At 41.6% G+C, this 22,764-nt stretch overlaps 1 protein-coding gene and 1 long non-coding RNA gene across 2 annotated transcripts; both read right to left on the bottom strand.

Moving 5' to 3' along the window:
* Positions 1 to 4,734: 4,734 nt before the first annotated feature.
* LOC309510984 (uncharacterized protein) lies at positions 4,735 to 6,635 on the bottom strand. The gene is made up of 2 exons (XM_082186020.1): positions 6,482 to 6,635; positions 4,735 to 5,620 (listed from the first exon to the last, which is right to left on the bottom strand). Exons 1-2 carry the CDS (start codon positions 6,545 to 6,547, stop codon positions 5,195 to 5,197), a joined length of 492 nt encoding a protein of 163 aa, XP_082042146.1. The 5' UTR covers positions 6,548 to 6,635; the 3' UTR covers positions 4,735 to 5,194.
* A 4,879-nt stretch (positions 6,636 to 11,514) lies between these two features.
* Positions 11,515 to 22,764, bottom strand: LOC309510999. The gene is made up of 3 exons (XR_014210460.1): positions 22,677 to 22,764; positions 12,764 to 16,186; positions 11,515 to 12,245 (listed from the first exon to the last, which is right to left on the bottom strand). It is a non-coding gene; the product is annotated as an uncharacterized lncRNA (long non-coding RNA).

Here is a 22,764-nt window from a genome sequence, read left to right as displayed (position 1 = left end):
GTTGTCCATAGTGAAATACGCTAGCTAGCTGCAGGCTAGTGTTAGCCTACATTTCATCAACATTTAATCAGTGCAGAGAAACGTTTAGCAAGATATTCATATTAAATCATTGTCCATGCCCATTTTAGCAGACTAAACAACAGACGAATCAGCAGCACCCCAGTCTCCCCATAACTGCACCCCAGTCTCCCCATAACTACCCCTCCCAGTCCCAGTGAAGAAGGTGAGCAACACTGTGTTAATGACCTAGCATCATTCCAGGGAGTCTGTGTGGGGTTCCCTGTCTCTCTTGCTCTTTTTTCCCATAACAAAAAAAGAAAATTAAATATTTATTAATGACACAAATTATTTTCTCACATAAAGACCATCATGACAAATAAAATAAAAATGAGTAGCTTACCTCAACCTGCATGTAAGTTACAGACAATATTAAAAGAATCCAGTTTGATGTGTTCATTTAGACTGAATTTTGGCCGTTAAATGACATAGATCTATAGATACAGATTTTATTATTCCCATCATTCCAAACCTCAAAACCTATTGGTTTAGTGATCACTGGATCTGTTTTGTAGCACTATAATAACCCTGATGTGGAAATTCAGTTTTACACGTCAACTTTATTTGGTTGTTGGCATATATGTGCAGTTATGTTAAAAAATCTGCTGTTTTCATTGTTTTGAGATGATGATGTTAATTTATTTTAATTAAAAAGTTAATATATATTTAGTTTTTAGGTTTTTTTCTGTTTTTTATTAAAAATGTGTCATTAATTTTACAATAAAAATACATTGAGAATGTGTAAAGGATTGCCTTAAGGACATTTTTATGGTGGCTTTTAATCTTGCATCAAATAGTGAACTGCAGACTTGCATTTACAAATCACAGCATTAAATATTGTGTTAGTATTGAACTACAAGAAGCAAGACAGTTGCAAGCCTTTGATTAGAGTTATGTAAAGCTTTAGATGGGACAGTCCGAGAGATGTGGTGACGACAGCTGCGCAGAGGGGGCACAATTTGATTTTTTTGTCATGGGGCCCAAAATTCCTGGTGGCGCCCCTGGACACGAGTGGATCACACTCTGTTAATCTGTTAATCAACCCAATCAATGAGTCAGAGGTGTATAAAGCAAACTTACCTCCGTTCGTTGACAGTTTAACAGCACATTGGTTCGCCCTTTTTGCTACCATGTCGCAACTCCAGCTCTTCCCGTCTGACGACGAGTCTAACCTCTCTCCGGGTCCTCAGCCGCAATCTGCCGACCCTAGGACCACTCCTTCTCCGCCCGACATCGCAACCAAACCCCAGGCTTCTCCGCGCGGCCGCCGGCCTTCCCGAACAGCTACAGCTACAGCTACACGCCGACGCCAGCCCTCGCCTCCACCGGCGAGACATCAGAATTACTCTCCGGCGTCTTCCCATCGCTCGGCCGTCCCAACTATTCCACCTATTTGGAAGTGGACAGTTATAATAATAATAATAATAGTAATAATTCATTACATTTATATAGCGCTTTTCTCTGCACTCAAAGCACTTTACATAGAAAAGGGGGGAATCTCCTCAACCACCACCAATGTGCAGCATCCACCTGGATGATGAGACGGCAGCCATATTGCGCCAGAACGCCCACCACACACCAGCTTACTGGTGGAGAGGAGACAGTGATGAAGCCAATCAGTATATGAGGATGATTAGGAGGCCATGATGGACAGAGGCAACTGGGCAAATTTGGCCAGGATGCCGGGGTTACACCCCTACTCTTTCGAAAGACATCCTGGGATTTTTAATGACCACAGAGAGTCAGGACCTCGGTTTTATTTTTTATAGGATTGAGGCAAGCGCTGATCAATTCGGATGTTCAGTTCTCGCGAAGGATGAATAAAGCGGAACTTTACCTATGTACTACTATGTATCCTTGCAATCAGCTAACCTCTCTCCGAAGTCCACGCCGGCCCCCAAACGGCCAATAGGCAAAGCTCAGGATTCACCTCGCTCGACAACACCATCATCTCACCGCACCAAATCCAGCTCGCTCCCAGCATCAGGCCAGCGGCAGGCCTTCAGCAGGCCTTCAGCGAGCCCCATTTTCCTCCGCTGTCAGACCTCACCAGGCCCGCCGCCCCCCTCAGCATATCAGTCTGTTGCTCCTGCTGTTTCTAATCCTTTTTCTTTTCAGTGGCCTCCAGCATCCGCTCCAGACGCTAGCAACGGAGGCCCAATCATTTCAACCTTTTTCCGCGACAGCTACTAACCCCTCCCCTTTACAGTGGCCTGCAGATCCAGCAGCTCAAGCTCTAACCCTCCGCTTGCAGCACAAGCCCACTCTTCTCATTTTCAACCTTCTTTTCCTTCTCATGCTTCTTTTAATCTTCCTCAACAAGCCCCAGAGGCCGATTCAAGTGTGAGGCTACCTCCGCTGTCAATCGCAGCCGCGGCTTTGGTCCCTTCCAGCTCGTTCTCCAGGCAAGATCTCAGCACTCTCTCTTCAGCTGTTTTTGCTTTTTGGGGGAGTACTCTGGGTTCGGGTAACAAAGTTCCTCCCCCGGAACAGCACACCAAATACGCATAATCATTACTCTGTTTAATTGATGTAAGTGTGAACTCGTGAAATTATGTTTTATTAAAGGGGACCTATTAAGCAAAATTCACTTTTGCATCCTGTTTGGACATTAATGTGTGTTGGCAGTGTGTGTACACAACCACCCAATAGTGATACAAATCCACTCACACATTTTTTATTAATCCCCATAAATCATAAGCAGTGTCTCCCAACGACCTGTTTTCAGAATGCGGCTTTAGTGACGTCACTACAGCACAGGCCCCGCCCACAAGTGTTGACAGACACTGCCGTTTTAACATTGACCCGCCCTGATCGAGTTCACAGCGAGTTGTACACATCCGCCTTTGCTGCACTGACGAGAATGTCTCCCAAACGTTGTAGGTGTTGTATGGCTGGATGTATTAATCCACATAGCTCTCTCTCTATTTACTCCCGAAATCTGAGACAGCAGCTGAAGACGAGGTGGAATTATTTTGTTTTCAAAGAAAATGCTCCCTTAACTCTACCGAAATTTGTTTATGTACTTACGCACTTCTTATACTGTGTTTACTCAGCTCTTATACAGTGATTTTCTGGAGTAAAACTGACGCTTCATCTTTTCTGTGATGTACAATAAACTTTATTAAACTCATCAGTATATTTTTGATCATCATTCGGACCTGGTCCGAAACAGCAGACTTGTAGGCTATTAATAGTGGATACATACAAGCAGATGACAAATACGTTATAACCGTAATTAAACTAAACTATACCTGTTCCATCTCCATACAGCACTCTGACTCTGTAGGCATTATTGCGCGGCTCCGGGTCGAAATGAACACCGTTACTGAGAGTTGCTGATATTATCATCATTCCGTGAGATGAAATTGTCCTAAGAGGCTTGAGCGCGAGCTCATGAAGCTCCGCCCCCTGTGCCGGCAGCAGCAGCTCATTTACATTTAAAGGGCACACACTAAAACAGCGCGTTTTTATGAGCACCAAAAAGTGACAATTTAAACATGCTGTAAAAAATGATCTTTTGGGTATTTTGAGCTAAAACTTCACATACACACTCTGGGGACATCAGAGACTTATTTTACATCTTGTGAAAAGGGGCATAATAGGTCCCCTTTAACAAAGTTCGGGAGGAGCACACTCTGTTAATCACCCCAATCAATGAGTCAAGAGGTCTATATATACAGCAAACTTTCCTCCGTTCATTGACAGTTTAACAGCATCCCTCCATTACTCATTAAGAGAATAGGGATGACCCTTTTAGACCATGCGCCGGGAGCACCGACCATTTTTCCCGTCGTTAAACTAGCAAAAGTGGATTCGGACGCCCTAAGTGAGCTTGCGCCGTTCGCTTTAGACCATGAGCTTAGATCGTTAAAATAGGGCCCACTAACTACATTTTGACATAATAAGTCATAATATAACATACCAAGTCTAGACTTAGTATGCCATTATTTCAACATTTATCTGAAAATGATATGCTAGAGCACGATTTGTTCTCTTATGTGGCCATACTTATAAAACTTTGAAGTGATATAAATCAATAAGTTAAAGACCATCAATAAAGGCCCCAAAAACCCATCATATTTCAATACCTGAAATTTTAGACGTTGTTTATTTATAATGTACGCAGTATTTACCGACCCTTGGGCTAAAAGACCTTCCAGCTGCCTTTATATATACAGGATTTTAATCACAATAAACTGATTGCCATTTTTTTTGATCATCATATATTTTGGGACCAGGAAAACATGCATCTCTTCTGTCATATCGGATTATCAGGCCTAAAATGAACACTCGCCAAACATCATTAACACATCTGAGTTGGCGAGTGTGTGTTGTGGGTTTAGTCATAAGTCATATGCCCGTTCCTAAACATAGTCAGTTATGGTTAAGTGAACATAAACAGTGGAGAACTTCAGTTTTATTACTTTAATAAGGATTGATTTCAACAGTGAAGACTATATCCAGTGTTATTATACATCTGATGACTGTATTCAGAGTCTCCGCCCGAGTCCGTGAGTTTATGACCTGCTGATACTGAGGCCGAATAATAAAGTTTATTTGACTTTCTGATCATGTGAACTGTAGCGTGACTCATTTGTTTGATATTTAGCTAAAGGCTTTAATAATGTTTTTCCAGGATGTCATAAGATCATAAACCCAGTATAAGGAAATAAATGATTGTACATCAATTAGTTTAATCCAGAAGAGTCTCAAACAGTAAATCATGTACAAACACATTACAGTGAAAAGAACAGCGATGTTTGGATTAACCAGATTAAAGGGTTAATTATGGATTAATGACTGTCCTCGTTAGTGATACGTCAAGCCCTTTATAATGAAGGAAGGTTCTTTATATCAGCTTCATTCTTAATGGAAACCTGTTCCTTACATTTCAATAAAAAATTCAACAGAAATTAACAATTTATATTTGTCAAGCTAATTTCAAGCATGAGCCTTTAGGTTTTTACAGTCATGAGAAACATATTCAGTAAACAAGACTAATATCTGCTGTTCAGTTTATGCTAGTGTAACTCCTTTACCTTCATTTACATTTACAGTTATGCATTCGGCAGAAGCTTTTTAGGCACAAAGTGAAATGTATTGCATTTGTATTGGTCTCGTTATGCTAAAGAGTTCAGATCAGCAGCGCGAACAGCAGGACCGGCAGAGAACCCAAGAGGAACGAAACTCTCAGAGACTCGCTGGACGAAGGAGTCGTTTGAGTCGAGGTCTGAGTCGAGGTCTGAGTCGAGGTCTGTCCTGTGGTGATATTCCCAGGCATCAGTGTGGTCGAGTTGCTCAGTTCAGGAGAAGATGAAGATGTGGTGATATTCCCAGGCATCAGTGTGGTCGAGTTGCTCAGTTCAGGTGTTGATGAAGATGAAGATGAAGATGTGGTGGTCGTCGCTTGACTCGCTGGTGTTACTGAGGTGTTCTGAGCTGTAGTTGAAGGAGCATTAGATGTTGGAAGAGCGGATGAAGTTGAAGCATTAGTCGTTCTAGGCTCTTCACTCACTGAAGCATTAGTTGCTGGAATAGCAGATGTTGTCGTAGCATTATCCTTTTAGGGAAGAATTTAAACAACCATTAAGCAATCCAATTTATTTGAGATAATAAAATAAAACACAATACATAGTTTGTTCCTCAGATTTCGTTGGTGTGAAACTTCCTCTTCCCTAATATTCGGTAATCGGTGTAAATATTAAGTTGAAAATTATTTCCTCAATCATTATCTTTGTCTAGTCTCCTATTAAAAACATCTGAGTATACTTAAAACACGGATCGATGTCATTCTTACTTTATTGACACTTTTTGGTAACACTTTATGATCAGGTTTCCTTTGTTAACTTAAACTTACATTGAAAAAATACCTTTAAATTATTAATTTAATCATTTCCTAATACATTAATAAACTCAACTTAAAACATTGTTTAATTGAGCTGCACTAACATGCTATTTTTATAAATTTTTATGAATGTTTTAAAAAACTAACATTAAGTGCTGCCTTTTTCTTTCTTGTTTTAGGCATAAATCTCATGATTTCTTAGAGTTATGATTAAAACAAGAACAGAAAATAATTCAAGATATTATAACAAGTCTCATTTTTCTAGTCAAATAATACAATTTTAGATTAAAGATGTTCGGACATCTCTACTGGGAAACCACAAAACAAAAATCTGTATATTAATTATATTATATTACATTAAATTACATTATATTAATTATTATAAATAGATGTAGTGTTCAGTGTTTGCTTTTAGTCTTTGTAAAACATTTCCCACTCAACATTTGCATTCTCATCTAAAGCTTTGAAAACAACTTATCAAAATCAGATTTTGGAACTCCATGTCAACTAACTCTCATTAGAGTATTACTAGACGGTTATGGTTATGGTTATGGTTAGTAGAAAAAGTTGACATACTTGCAAAGTTATAGAAGAAGAGCACAGCAGCAGCAGCGCAGAGAAGCCTGTGATCAAACCCTTCATGATGATCCGTGAGTCTGTGTGTGTGTGTGTGTGTGTGTGTGTGTGAGCCTGCTCTTATATAGGCTGATGATGATGTTGATGATGATGATGATGTCATGTTGTCAGGTGTGTGTGAGAGAGAGCTGAACTGAACACAGCCACTCCTGTTTCTCTCTCCTCATCTGACTGGTTCATGCACAGAATCATAAGCCGAGGATTGAAGGAAGAGGAAAATAATTGTCTTTTTTTTTTAAGAAGTTAAATATTATTATGAAGGTAAAAACAGTATTGGCAAAAGCTGAGGTCAGGTGGGGATATTTGTTTTTAATGACCCTACAAGTCCGAATAAACCATCAAAATATGAAGAATATATATATATATATAAAATATGAGGGAAAAATAAAGCACTAAACTTGGTTACGGTATTCATCTGATAAGATTATAACTACAGATTTTACTATGCAAAGAATAAAAGGGGGAAAAACACATTCATTGACTACAAATTAATCATTTATTAATATCTGGTTGATTCTCTCTTTTTTTTTTTGGCATGTGTTCATGATTTCTTTGATTGACAGTCTGGATAAAATTCATGTCACACAATTTGTCATATTTCATTACGTTATTATCACACATAAAACAATCGACTGCAAAATAGTCGATCAATAATTAATAATGTTTGAATAAAGTGTGAAGATGTGAGTCTTGGCCACTTCTGTCCTTCACTCTTGTTTCTCTTATAATGATTGTTTTCCAGTTATAATGTTGTAATGTTACACACACTGTTTCGAGCTGCTAATCCCATTTCTCAGAAATCTTTCTCTGCTTCCTTGTTCCTCTGCAGCATGAGTTGTAAAAACTATAAAAATAGTTTGAAGATAAGAATTACTCAAAACATCATTTAAACACAAATCACGTGAAAACTTCTGATTGTATTATAATATATATTGTAATAGCGCCGCGTCCTGATCTCTGCTTCTGTTTTCCTCTTCTCTGAACTGCTGGTTTCCTCTATTTTGATTTGTTGGAACTGAACATGAATAATGCCGATGTGGGTCACATTGATTCGAACAGTAAATTATTTCTGGATATGAATGAAATGCTTCTCAACAGTGAATCTGGACATTAATCATTAATGACATGAAAGATCTGTAGTTTCCTGGTGTTCTTGTGAAGCAGGTCATGTGACTCAGTCTGAAGTCTGAAGCCTGATGATGATGATGATGATGATGATGATGATGATAACCTTCAGCAGAAGGAAGTCCAGCGACAGAAACAATAAAGACACTAAATACTTCAATAACAATCACTGAGCGGAAGATTAATGTGGAGATCATTGACACAAACAGATGAAACTAGTGTGTGTGAGTGTGTGTGTGTGTGTGTGTGTGTGTGTGTGTGTGTGTGTGTGTGTGTGTGTGTGTGTGTGTGTGTGTGTGTGTGTGTGTGTGTGTGTGTGTGTGTGTGTGTGTGTGTGTGTTTTCCTCTTTTCTGAACTGCTTGTTTCCTCTTTTGATTGTTTTGAAGTTTGAACTGAAAATGAATAATGCGTATGTGGGTCACATTGATTTGAACATTATTTATGGATATATGAATGAAATGCTTGAATTCAATGTGTGGAAATATACGTTTGCTTTATAATGTCTGATTGTGTCAAGCATGACATGATAAAACAATTTGACATAACATTCAGACTTTATACTTGCATGAAAAGTCATAATTAAAACGATAGCTAAAGATTATTAGTGAGAATAAAAGTATTTTATCACAGTGTTCTCCAGGAAACTGATCTCAGTCGTTTCTAGCAACATTTCTAGCAATTATTGAATAGGATATGTACAGTATATGTATTATTAACTATGCAGAAACATCTCATGGATGCACTGGGACGCATCCTCAGTGATGTATCCTGGGATCGTTGGGTGTTTCGGGTCTCGCAATATCATACACCCTCACCCAGGCGACCCAGGCGGTGTTGATCAAACCCCAACTTGCATCCCAGTAGCAGTCCACGGATCAGCCCTCTTAATCCAAAGCCTCTGCGGCTTCGCTCGCGGATTGAATGGCCCTTTTCTTGGCCGCCCCTGTAATGCCCAAACGACTGAGGACCTTGCACAGTGAACGTCCTGCAAAGCCTCTACAGCCGACTTCTATAGACTCATAGAAGGTTTTCCAGCCTCGTTCCCTGCACTCCTCAACCAGCTCCTGGTATGAGTTCCACTGATATTCCTTTCTAAGGATTCAACTGTTGTCATTGGGACTGCATAGACCAGCAGGGGCCTCAGGACTTGGGGAAGAATGGAATGCTGGTAGATCCAGGCTTTGAATCTAGCAGGCCAACCAGACTTGTCAACCTTGGTGAGCCAAGCGCCAAGTTCTTTGTTGGACTTCTGAATGGCAGCAGAGTCTTTCAGGCTGGAGTCAAAGAGCTTCCCCAAACTCTTGACAGGTTGCTCCGTGATGGTTGGGATGACAGTTTCTGAGATGGAAAAATGGAAGTTGTCAACCACTTTCCCCTTCTTCAGCACCATGGACCTTGACTTGGATGGCTTAAAACTCATCCTTGCCCAGGTGATGAGTCTCTCAAGTCCTTGTAAGATCCACCTGCTCCCTGGGACCGATGTCGTTGTAACAGTAAGGTCATCCATATAGGCTCTTATAGGGGGCTGTCGTATGCCTGACTTGGTTAGGGGCCCTCTGCATTCCACCTCGGCTGACTTGACCACCATATTCATGGCAAGAGCGAAAAGAATAACAGAGATGGTACAGCCTGTTATTATTCCTTTCCCAATACGATGCCAGTCTGATGTTTCTGAACCAGAAGTGACCCGCATCCTAAAATTATTATAGTAATCCAGGATCAGGTCCTTAATTTTACTGGGAACATGATGGAGGTGTAGGGCGAGTTCAACCAGCTTGTGTGGTATTGATCCATAGGCGTTGGCCAGGTCCAACCACAAGACAACTAGATCGCTTCTGTTCTCATGGGCCTCTCTGATGAGTTGTGTAACTACACCAGTGTGTTCCAAGCAGCCGGGAGCTCCAGGAATCCCCCCCTTCTGCACTGAGGGGTCGATGTATTATTCTTGAGAAGAAACTCTGTCAGTCTTCGTGAGACGATGCTGAAAAACACCTTCCCTTCAACACTCAATAGTGAGATGGATCGAAACTGGTTGATGTTTTTCGAGTTCTCCTCTTTGGGGATCCACACTCCCTCAGCACACCTCCACTGGTCTGCAACTCTTCCTCTTCGCCAAATCACTTTCAAGATCTACCACAGGTGCCGGAGAAGCTCTGGGCAGCGCTTATATACCAAATAAGGTACGCCACTGGGGCCTGGGGTAGATGCTGAGCGGGCTGCCTTGATGATCTCCTCAACCTCCTTCAAACTTGGCTCCCTTAGGTTGAACTCTGTTGTTGGGGGGGTGGAGCTGATGAGAGCTCTGTTGGGCTCCAGCTCTTGCTCTCTCAGGGAATCGCTCACTGTGTCCTGTAGGAAGCGATTCACTTCCTCTGTTGAGCACTCAAGCCGACCACTGCGCTTATCCCCAAGCAGTTGTTTTGTGAAACTGAAGGGATTGGCGATGAAGGCCGCTCGCTTCCTGGCTCTCTCTCTCCCCCCGTCTCCGGTGCCGCTCTACTCTGCGTAGGATTATCAGCTTCTTCCGCAGGATGTTTTGCAGCTCTGCTAATGGTCGCTTCTCCTCCTCCGTAGTCATCCTATACTGTTTCTTGAGGGTGCGAAGCTCCTGACGCAGGTGATGTATCTTGGTAGCCCTACGGTTCATGGTGTAGGAGGCAGGCTTGATTTTTCCTTTCTCTACCCTGCCGAATATTTCTGAGGCATAGCTGCTGATGATGGTAGTCATCGTTTGGAGTCGGCTGTCAACATCTCCTTTGGCTGAGGCTTGGATGATGATGTTGGACACATCCTCGTCAAACTGCATCCACTCACTGTGTTTGCTGGCTGGGGGCCACTTAATCCGCTGCTGCGGAACTGCTCTGCTGGGATTGGGAGGCTCTGGTACATGGAGGGACTGGGCTCTGTGGGTTGCCTCCTGGCCGGGCTCCTCCTGCGTCTCACCAGGTTCAAGACCTGTGCGTTGCACCTCACTCTCACGCTCCAAACATTTCATTCTGGCCTGATTGATTTTTAGGCCACGATGATGTTTGCACAGCTTTCCGCACATGCATATCACATCTACCGCCTGTCCGTTTGCATGGGTTGTGAACCTTTGGTCCGTCTGATTGGAGATCTCATCCTCCCCCCTCTCGGGATCTCCTGGGGGTATCTCTCTATAGGGCTTTCCGTAGCTTGTTTGGGTTCTCTCTCACGAAAGACACAGGCGTGGGTGCTAACCCATACTGTCCCAGATGCCGTCTTTCCATGCCGTCAACTGTCTCTCCAGTAGTCGACCAAACTGTTCTTGGTTGTCACCTAGTCTATTCCTAGGAGTCACTGGCTAAGCCAGACACTAACTATGCAGAAACATCTCATGGATGCACTGGGACGCATCCTCAGTGATGTATCCTGAATAGGATACAGTATATGTATTATTGAATAGGATATATACAGTATGTATTATTGAATAGGATATATTCAGTATATGTATTATTGAATAGGATATATACAGTATGTATTATTGAATAGGATATATACAGTATGTATTATTGAATAGGATATATACAGTATGTATTATTGAATAGGATATATACAGTATATGTATTATTGAATAGGATATATACAGTATGTATTATTGAATAGGATATATACAGTATATGTAATATAGGATCCTGGGTACTAAATAAAACTTTCAGTCATTGAATATCAATAGAAGTTATAAAGAAATATTATGTAGTAAAAACAAACAAACAATTCAATTTCAGTTCTTTTAATTATTGATCTTTTATTGTGTGTGTGTGTGTGTGTGTGTGTGTGCGTGCGTGCGTGCGTGCGTGCGTGTGTGCGTGCGTGCGTGTGTGCGTGCGTGCGTGTGTGTGTGTGTGTGTGTGTGTGTGTGTGTGTGTGAGAGAGAGAGAGAGTGTGTGAGTGTGTGTGTGTGTGTGTGTGTGTGTGCGTGCGTGCGTGTGTGTGTGTGTGTGTGTGTGTGAGAGAGAGAGAGAGAGAGAGAGAGTGTGAGTGTGTGTGTGTGTGTGTGTGTGTGTGTGTGTGTGTGTGTGTGTGTGTGTGCGTGCGTGCGTGCGTGTGTGTGTGTGTGTGTGTGTGTGTGTGTGAGAGAGAGAGAGAGAGAGAAAGTGTGTGTGTTTATTTTTCCCTTAATTTAAAATACTGTTCATTGCTTAAATTTTTTTCACAATCAGTTAATTGTTAATCCAAATATTATATGTCAATGCATATTTAAAAAGAAAAGAAAAGACAAAAGTTCTCCATCGTGTCAGTTATATGGACAGGAGTTGAGTGGTTTCACTGGTTTCACTGGTTTCTTCAGCACTGGTTGAGGATCAGCAGCAGGAGCAGAAGCTGCACTGAAACACTGAGTCTGAGATCTCCATCTGTGCTGCTGCTGAGGGTGGTGTGTGTGTGTGTGTGTGTGGTCATCATGGGGCCCGTGGTGCTGTTGCTGCCGGCTGCAGGTGTACAGATGCTGGTGTCTGTGGTCGTTGAGTTCTGAGTCGATGAGTTCTGATTCGCTGAGTTCTGAGTCGCTGAGTTCTGATTCGCTGAGTTCTGAGTCGTTGAGTTTGGAATCGCTGTGCTCTGAATCGTCAACAAAAAAATATTATCTTATGAATCTCGTTGCTTATAGAACCACAGTACAAGATGGTACAGTTAGAGTGCTCAGACACGCCCACATGTGACATCATTCACCCCGCCCCTTTATCTTATCTGAGGAAATATGCAAATCAGACACTTTGAATATCACATCAGGCTCTAATTTAACACAGATTTGTTCCACTTCCATGCGTAAAATACTGCATTTATGTATTTATTTTTTTACATGAGAAAACCTGAATCATGTGTTTAAAAGGTATTATAGTCTATAGTGTTTGCTAAACTGTTACTGTAAAGCCACACCAAGAACAAACGTCTCATGGATTAAAATAACCTCTTAACTATTTAATTTAAAACAATGGCATTTCCTGATAGAGAGTGAAATGTTATATGTAAAAAACAAAAGTCACATATTATTTACATGGATGATTTCCTTTATACAAAGGCGCTTGTTAATTAATTTAAATTATAATGTTTATGAAAAATAAATGAAATAGAATTACCTGTGCAGATGCAAATAACAGCAGATCCGCCATCAGCGACGAGACTAACAGAATCTTGAACATGATGAACATGAAGGTTCTGCTGAGATCTGGTGTGTGATGATCAAACCCTCGAGAAGATGCTTTTATACTCCCTCTGAACAGCCAATCAGCTGGCCGGCTTTAATCAGGACACTTCTACAGTCTTTCTTAATGTTTCTTATTTAAAATAAAATAAAAAACGCTATTTTGTCATATTTCCCGGTACAAATAATATAAACATCCTGAAAACTTAATACATCGAAATCAATAAAGACATAATCAAGTAATTTCTGCTTTATGCAATACAGATTTACAGTGATAAACAGGAAAATATGATCAATTCTGCTGTAAAACAGGTGTAAAAAACACAATATATTAATATTTAATTGTCAGAAATGTGTTTTGAATAAAGTTTCTTCTCCCATCGTCACAATCTTGTTTTAAACATAAATCTAACACAATGTAAGGAATTTAAGTCTCATTCTAATCAACAAATCTGATATTGTTATATATATCTTGATTAAATAATGTTGAGATATTTATACGGCAACAAAACAAAAATACAGATTATTTTATCAGTGTTTACATTTGAGATAGAGAGTTAAGATAAATAACCTGATGAATGTGTGACTCGGGTTTGTTTGGTCTCGATCATGAGCTTTAAATAGAATAGAAAGATATTTAAACTGGATGTGATAGAGTTGTCTTTCTTAAGGCCAAATCCGGGGTATTGAATGAAAGTGGGACACGTTCGATAGCAGTGGAACGACTGGAATGCTCAAACATTATTATCGGATCTGACCCTCGTGTCAGAACTGGAAGAACATTAAACTGAGGCGTGATAGAGATGAGGAATCCGGAGGCTCTGTAGAGAAAATTAAAGTGTCCTTAAAAGTTTAGAAATGTTTATTTATAAAATATTTTTATATGATAATGTTTACGTGCAATTTTATTGGTGTTCGTGAGAAAGACAATGGCCATGTGTCCAACGAATTGAAAATGAAATTGCAGGAAATGTCCCATGCCATCAGATTATCAGATACATCAGATGAAGCATTTGCATGTTGTTAGTTGAGCAAGGAAAGTTATACTGAACGTATTATGAGTGTTAAAATGAAATGGCTGAAACTGTACTGCACATATTCCTGGTTACTCTGAAAAACAGAATGCAAATAAAACATACACACATCCAGCAAAAGCAAAAGCTCAATGACGAGATCAACAAAAACAACACAAAAGGAAAGACTGGCACAACACATCTCCACAAGTACACAAACTATTGATTGCAACGTTTTGAACGTTGTGGCTGTTCTCCATAACTTTGATTAGGAAACCTTGTTTTTATAAAATTACGGTCCACAATAGTAACTGGTTTCAACATAGGTTACATACAAATGTAAGCATTTAGAAATGGAAACCACAACAGTTTTACCCTGAAAGGAGTTAGTGAGGTCAGATCAGTATACAAGATTTAGCATTGCGTCACACTAACACAAGATACAGCATTAGATCACACAACATTTGAGTTATCTAGACATGAAACCTCCAAGGAAAGAACTTGACTACAGACTACAAAATAATTGGAGAGAGTAAAGAAAGTTAATAATGACTCATATTATTTGGCTCCCCGTTAGACTGAGGATCATACATTTTGCATTAAAGTTCCAGTGTGACGAGAATTATCAGAGGGATCAGCAGAGGATTGAAGGGGATATACTGGCCTGAAGCAACGGAGCCAGTGCTCTGGGCAGCCGTCAGCGCTGGGTTTGAGGAGGTCGATGTTGGAGTGTTTGTGGTATTAATGCTTGAGTGGGTCGTTGTTGTAGTGTTTGTAGTAACAATTCTTGAGGAGGTCATCGTTGTAGTGTTTGTGGTATTAATGCTTGAGGAGGTCGTCATTGAAGTGTTTGTGGTATTAATGCTTGAGTTGGTTGCCGTTGGAGTGTTTGTAGTACCAATTCTTGAGGAGGTCGTCGTTGGAGTGTTTGTGGTATTAATGCTTGAGTTGGTCGCCGTTGGAGTGTTTGTAGTAACAATTCTTGAGGAGGTCATCGTTGTAGTGTTTGTGGTATTAATGCTTGAGGAGGTCGTCATTGAAGTGTTTGTGGTATTAATGCTTGAGTTGGTTGTCGTTGGAGTGTTTGTGGTATTAATGCTTGAGGAGGTCGTCATTGAAGTGTTTGTGGTATTAATGCTTGAGTTGGTTGTCGTTGGAGTGTTTGTGGTATTAATGCTTGAGTGGGTCGTTGTTGGAGTGTTTGTAGTACCAATTCTTGAGGAGGTCGTCATTGGAGTGTTTGTGGTATTAATGCTTGAGTTGGTTGTCGTTGGAGTGTTTGTGGTATTAATGCTTGAGTGGGTCGTTGTTGGAGTGTTTGTAGTACCAATTCTTGAGGAGGTCGTCGTTGGAGTGTTTGTAGTAACAATTCTTGAGGAGGTCGTCGTTGGAGCATTTGTTGTTTCAGTGCTTGGGTCGGTTGAGATTGGAGGGACTGTGGTATCAGTGCTTGAGTCGGTCATTGTTGGAGTGTTTGTTGTATCAGTGCTTGAGTAGGCCGTTGTTGGAGTGTTTGTTGTATCAGTGCTTGGGTCGGTTGAGATTGGAGGGACTGTGGTATCAGTGCTTGAGTCGGTCATTGTTGGAGTGTTTGTTGTATCAGTGCTTGAGTAGGCCGTTGTTGGAGTGTTTGTTGTATCAGTGCTTGAGTCGGTCATTGTTGGAGTGTTTGTTGTATCAGTGCTTGAGTCGGTCATTGTTGGAGGGTTTGTTGTATCAGTGCTTGAGTAGGCCGTTGTTGGAGTGTTTGTTGTATCAGTGCTTGGGTCGGTCGAGATTGGAGTGTTTGTTGTATCAGTGCTTGAGTAGGCCGTTGTTGGAGTGTTTGTTGTATCAGTGCTTGAGTAGGCCGTTGTTGGAGTGTTTGTTGTATCAGTGCTTGAGTAGGCCGTTGTTGGAGTGTTTGTTGTATCAGTGCTTGAGTAGGCCGTTGTTGGAGGGTTTGTTGTATCAGTGCTTGAGGAGGCCGTTGATGGAGTATTTGTTGTATCAGTGCTTGAGTAGGCCGTTGTTGGAGTGTTTGTTGTATCAGTGCTTGAGGAGGCCGTTGTTGGAGTATTTGTTGTATCAGTGCTTGAGTAGGCCGTTGTTGGAGTGTTTGTTGTATCAGTGCTTGAGTAGGCCGTTGTTGGAGTGTTTGTTGTATCAGTGCTTGAGTAGGCCGTTGTTGGAGTGTTTGTTGTATCAGTGCTTGAGTAGGCCGTTGTTGGAGTGTTTGTTGTATCAGTGCTTGAGTAGGCCGTTGTTGGAGTGTTTGTTGTATCAGTGCTTGGGTCGGTCGAGATTGGAGGGTTTGTTGTATCAGTGCTTGAGTAGGTCGTTGTTGGAGCCAGTCCCAATGTTTTCTGTTAGGAGGAGATAAAGCTCAGATGAGGTCTTTTCTATTGATCAATTTGTCATTTGAAATACCCAACAGGATGACAGAAATTTCTGATGTGTTTTCTCCTTTTTATGAACAAGAAAAGAAGAAAAACAGCAACACTTCACAATAAGGTCTCATTGGTAACTCTAGTTACACAATACATAACACTAGTTAATGTATTAACTAACATGAACTAACTGTCAGGCTCCTTGTAGGCTGTGGTAAGCGCACAATCACAAAGGATGACAAAAGGAGTCTTTAATAGGAAATTCCACTAGTAACACTTTGAAGAAGCTCAGGAAATAACCACGCTTAACATAAACAATACCAGACCTTGAAACAAAGGAAACTGAGGGCTTAAACACAAGGGAGGGTAATCAACTGAACAGAAACAGGTGTGTATAACTAATTAACAACCAAGGAAACTGACTAGGGAACACAGGCAAACCAGAACAGGGAAAACAGAACCAAAGCACAATTAAACTAAACCAACGCAGAACATACGTGTTACATTCAGTAGGGGTAGCCAGGAGTAATGGTAGCCAGGAGTAGGGGTAGCCAGGAGTGGGGGTAGCCAGGAGTAATGGTAGCCAGGAGTAGGGGTAGCCAGGAGTGGGGGTAGCCAGGAGTAATGGTAGCCAGGAGTAGGGGGAGCCAGGAGTAGGGGGAGCAAGGAGTAGGGGGAGCCAGGAGTGGGGGGAGCCAGGAGTAGGGGGAGCCAGGAGTAGGGGTAGCAATGAGTAGGGGGAGCCAGGAGTAGGGGTAGCAAGGAGTAATGGTAGCCAGGAGTAGGGGGAGCCAGGAGTAGCGGGAGCCAGGAGTAATGGTAGCCAGGAGTAGGGGGAGCCAGGAGTAGGGGTAGCAAGGAGTAATGGTAGCCAGGAGTAGGGGGAGCCAGGAGTAGGGGTAGCAAGGAGTAATGGTAGCCAGGAGTAGGGGGAGCCAGGAGTAGGGGTAGCAAGGAGTAGGGCGAGCCAGGAGTAGGGGGAGCCAGGCGGGGACCTAGAGCTCAGCCAGGACAATGGTAGAGTTGAGGGAGGGAGGAGCCATGGTGAAGGCTTGGCTGATGAAACCAGGGGGACAACCGATGGAGACGAAGCCGATGGAAGTGGAGGCCCATATGAAAACTGAGAGCTGATGAACCACATGACACTAATGCTCTGGAGATCGAGATGGAGCAGCAGCGACAAGCATTCGAGGTGGAGCCAGGGTGCCAGAGGACTGAGGTGGAGCCAGTGGATTGAGGACCAGGGAGGAGCGACAGGAAAGGCAGAGCCTGACAAAGGGAGTAGAGGGTAGAGGCGTAGCAAGCGACCTGGAAGTCCATGGCATAGGCAGAGCGACGTCTGACCCATGTAGAGCTGGAGGGACGAAGGAGCCCGGTGGAGCCGTACGAGTGATGGTCAAAGGGGGAGCCGGAGGGAAGGCGGGGCCCAACGGAGCTGAAGGGGTGGAGGGTCATTGAGTTGCCAGAGACCTGGAAGCCTGTGGTGTAGGCAGAGCAACATCTGACCAAGGTGAAGCCGGAGGGATGAAGGAGCCCGGTGGAGCCGAGAGATGATGACGGGCTCATCGGCTAGAGGCAGAGCCTGGGTATCCTTGTGCTGAGGCGGAGCTGGAGACTGGAAGGTCTGAGGTGGATCCGCAGAGCCGATTGGAATCAGAGGAGCTGAGGGAATGAAAGGAAACAGCGGAGACGGGGCCAAGGAACTGGCAGTTATTGGATGAGGAGGCTAAAACTGGGTGGGACTAGCAGAGACACAGGAGACTTGGAGTTGGGTGGGACCAGCAGAGGTGGGAAGGCGGGGTAATTTACTCAGGTAAATATCCTCTTCCAACTCATTAACTTCTGCAGAGGCCAGCTGCAGCTCGACCTCAGCGGTTGTAGTGTAGGCATGGCTTTACACTACGAGCAGCCCCAGTGGGATGGATGATGTTGCCGGCTCACACACCTGGTCAGAGTCACCCTAACCCTAACCCACTGGGCAGATGGTGAACGCCAGTCCATTGTTCACCAGCACCCACTCCATTAAACACGGTAAAATCTCCAGAGGACCGTTCACCTTGGATTGCTGAGACTGGTGTTGTATTGTAAGGCTGCTGTGGTATACAAGGTTATTATAGTTTAGCATTTTTAAATTAGTTTTTATTTTGATATTATTTTCAAATTTCCTATAAATTTCAGTTTAGTTTTAGTTAGTTTCATTAATGGTTTTGTTAGTTTTAGTTTAGTTTTTATTTTGTGAACGCATTTCTATTTAGTTTTTATATATTTAGATTTAGTAATTATAGTTTTGCAGAGTTAACAGAACACTTCCAGTTAAAGACATTTAATTTAAGCAAAGTTTAATGTTCGCAGTTTACAGTTAACTCTTGTGAAAACCTCTTAAAAATAAAAATAAAGTAATTGTTTGAGGATGAAGAAAGAACCAAACAAATGCAACTAAAAAGTAAAAAATACTCATTAAAAATGAAATCTTGTTAAACGTGGTGTATAAGAAAAAGATATGCGTATGATTATTATGATTATTCTTTAAGGTTATTTCTATGATTAATCCTTTCAAACAATATTCTTGTATTGATCCATTTATGCTTTTTGTCTATTGCATCGTTTAAAATCATATACTCATAGTTATACTCATATTCAAATGTTCTATTCAGACCAGACATCTAGTATAGGCCTACTTCTACTCAGACAAATGTACGTCTATTTCTGGGACATGCTATTTGTTTTTCTCGTTTTCTGCTCAGTGTGGTCTCTTGTCTAATATGTGTGGTATTTTGTTTAGTTTCACATGAGATGGTTATATTACCTGGAATTAAGGAACAGTTATATTTGCATAAGGTCTAGACATGATGGAAATACTTATTTGGCCATTTCTGCTTCTTAGGGCTGGTTCACACAGTAAGCGGTTTTGCTTTGAAAAACGGGAAAAAGCGGCGGGCAGAGGAATGGGGAAACAGCGCAAGGTCTCGATACACGTCTTTTAAAAGTTGAACTTATTTTAACTTGAGTGCTGCGTTTTTAACTTTGTGGGCGGGTCTCGGAAATCTAAAATGTGTTGGTCTGAAGTAGCTTCATTACTCATAGGTGTGGTTTGGGCGTAACGTGAAATAAACCAATCAGAGCGTCATCTCACATTCCCTTTAAGAGCAGGCGTGCTTGTTCCATGGCGGTTTGCTATTATAACGGCGGATTTGCCAGACGAGCGCCAGGAGCGGTTCACAGCCGAGGAGACCGACGTTCTCGTCAGGGCCATAAAACACAGAGAAGTGACATTGGGGATGGAGAAACACACCCAGATTAGCTTCGCTTAAACAGGCGTATAATAATTTGGGTAAATGTGTAAGCTAGATTTATGCCTATTCTTTCACATCTTCATGGACACAACAGTGATTTCCCTCGTGTGTTAATATTTTCCTTGTAATAATGTATAGTTTTCTAAAAATGAGATCTGCTGCTTCTGTGTAGATGAGAGAATCAAAGTGTGTGTGCGTTGTGCACACGCTACATTGATTATGGCCAAGCATGCGCCCTTAAAATAGCATATGAAAAACATGCGCAACGCGTCACTGACTTTAGACGAGGTTTCTCCTGGTCAGTGACGGAATTGTTTTCTAAACCTGCAAAATAGCACCAGGGAACGTTTGCGGCGGAACACACCTCCTCTTTTCGCTGAACCGCCCCCGGGAGCGCAAGTTCATTTTCTAATTTACCGGCGTGCGTCTGTGGAGGGAAAAGTCCGCTGTGCGCGGGTGAGAAATAGGAATGATACATGCGTCAGTGTACAAAGTCAATTGCGCTGGGTGCGAGATAGGGCCCAAAGAGTGCTTTCCTAGGATCCTTCAAACTGAGACGGTCTTGATGACGAGGCAGCTGAGATAGGCAGCCTTACGCTTGAGACACACCCAGGGTGCTTCTCAATTCTTATTTGTGTATCCTCGTTTCCTCTCCTCGCTTCCTTTCCTCGCGTCTCAGCTCCACCCCCTGTAGGATGCGAGGGAAGGCTGCAAGGAAAAGACGCGAGGACGGAGGGATCGAATGAAAGCTTTTTTTATACATTGGAATCCTTGATCACTCGAGCGTCACTTCATCGCGTCATCAGCAGCGCTCAGAGGATCTGCCCTTATGTTGTTGAAATTTGTTTATTTAAGAAATTCATAATAAATAATAATAAAGAAAGATACCCTGTTGAAATATGTGAGGTGTGTGGTTTATAGAAACTGCAAAAGTAAAGTATAAATCAAAATGATTGTGACCGATGTGAAGGGGGAGGAGAATTTAGACGTGCGTCACGTTTAAGTTGATAAAACTCTTCTGCATAGGATACACCTGTGTATCCTCGCTCATGACTCCTCAGGAAGCCTCCTCACTCCTCGATCCTCGACTCCTCGCGGTGCAATTAGAGAATTGAGATGTCCTTCAAGATGGCTGTGCTCGATCGGTTTCCGGGTCATAGGATGGCGGACGGAGGAGAGAGGAGACGAGGATGGATATTGAGAAGCACCCTCTGAGTGGTGAACTTTCTATTTCTGCGTCCTGTTCTTCTGAAAGGTTTGTTTGAGTGGCGCCCTCTACCGGACAGGAGTGAATTTGCATTTCATTTAACTTTTGGTGTGAAAGCGCCTTTACATTTGCCTCCTTTTTCCTTTTTCTCCTTTTTCTGAAAACGTTAAACACAAAACCTCATCTTCAAGCACTATTCACAGAACCTCTGACTCCTCTCGCAAAATGAAACTTTCGCCTCAAAACAGTTTTACCTGTGTTCAAAATCAAACACTGCTCTCAAATCATAGACAAAGTGATCAAAATGACGTACACTATCTAGCGGTCAGTAAACAATACACCAAAAAACAGAAAACACATTGTTCGAAACATATAGTTCTCGAAAGATATCTATGGACTGCTATTCTGTGTAGACTCACCCGTGACACCTTACTGTACCATCAAACAGTTCAGGGAGAAGTACATTTTTAATCTCAAAACAAATTTCATATTTTTCCGACATTGTCTTTTGATGAACGAAAACATCTTCTATCATAGTAGCTCAAAACTGATCAGACATTACTACTCTGTTTCGCTCTTTGCAAAATGTCTTTGTTCTTCCTCCTCCTTGTACCCCTATTTCTACAGTACTGTACCCTGCACCTCACACACGTGTCCTTGGTCTCTGTGATACTGTAATTCTTGTTCTTTGTTGATATGAACCTGCAACCAGTCAAAGTCTATTGAGCAGTCAGTGCTGTTAACAAATGGAAAGCACAATGTTCAGGGACATACAATGTGTTCATTGTACAGTATACAGCCCACAATGCACTGCACTACAGTATACAATGCTGAAAGGGACACAAATCAAAGGAGTAAACCATTGATCAGTGCTTCTTCTTGTCTTTGGGCATCATTTGAAACAGGTTAAATAAATTTTGAGTGGTTGTGTTCAATGAATGACGTGTGTTCTCTATCTGTATTTGACTGTTGCCTCTTGTGTTCTCCAGTGTGGATGACGTGTGCATTACAGTGCAGAATGTGTTTTGAGAATGAGAATGTGTTTAGAGTTTTGCTGAAAAGTCTAAGTGAGATCTGCAAATTGTGTTTTACCATGTGAAATGTTTTAAGGTATAGAAAACAGACTGCACAGTTAGCTAAAGGAGTTCAGGCAACTGAGAACTGTGTTCAGCCAATGGGTTTTAGTGTTTTAGCAATTGAGAAAAACTGTAAGACACGACCAATCAAGCCCAGGCCAGATGAAGAAAAAGTAAGGCAAAAGTAACATAACGCATTACTTTCCATAAAGAGTAACTCAGTAGCTAAGCTGCTTAACTCAGACAGAATATTCAGTTAAAAGGAAATAAACTTCCTCTATATGCCAAAGCCAAACGCAAGATCCACATTTATATGCCATTGCAATGACAACAATCCTGTCAGTCAGAATTTAAATGAACAAAACTTAGGAAAATGAATTAGCAGTTACTTTACATACATTATACATACATTAGTTACTTTTTAGGGAGAAACTGCATTACTGTTAATGTTATTCATAATTACAATTATTGTATTGTAACTGTACAATATTGTAATGCATATTTCACAAACCTTTACAACCAGTTCTAAACCTGATTAAACCTACTTAACGAGTAATTTGATGTAGATTTGTTCAACTAAGGGATTTGCTAGGTATAGGAATGAAAATAAATGAATAAAAAGATCCATTAAAATCTGAATAAATCCGAAAAAAAAATATTTTTACTTTTGTGACAGTAATATTGTGACTTATTATTACAATGTAAAATAACCATTTTCTATGTGAATATACAGTAAAGTGTAATTTATGCTGAATGTTCAGCATCATTACTCCAGTCTTCAGTGTCACATGATCCTTCACAAATCACTCTAATATGATGATTTGATTATCAAGAAACATTTATGATTATTATCAGTGTTGAACACAGTTGTGTCGTGAGAGTCAGCTCACCTGAGCAGTGAAGAGCATCAGGCAGGAGTAGAGGACCGCGGCGTTGCTCATCGTCACAGGTGTTTGGATATAAACAGTGACTGGTTGT

This window comes from Leuciscus leuciscus (assembly GCF_965113295.1).
Source record: "Leuciscus leuciscus genome assembly, chromosome: 12".
In the NCBI taxonomy this organism is placed as follows: Eukaryota; Metazoa; Chordata; class Actinopteri; order Cypriniformes; family Leuciscidae; genus Leuciscus; species Leuciscus leuciscus.
This window is presented reverse-complemented; position numbering and strand designations above follow the sequence as displayed.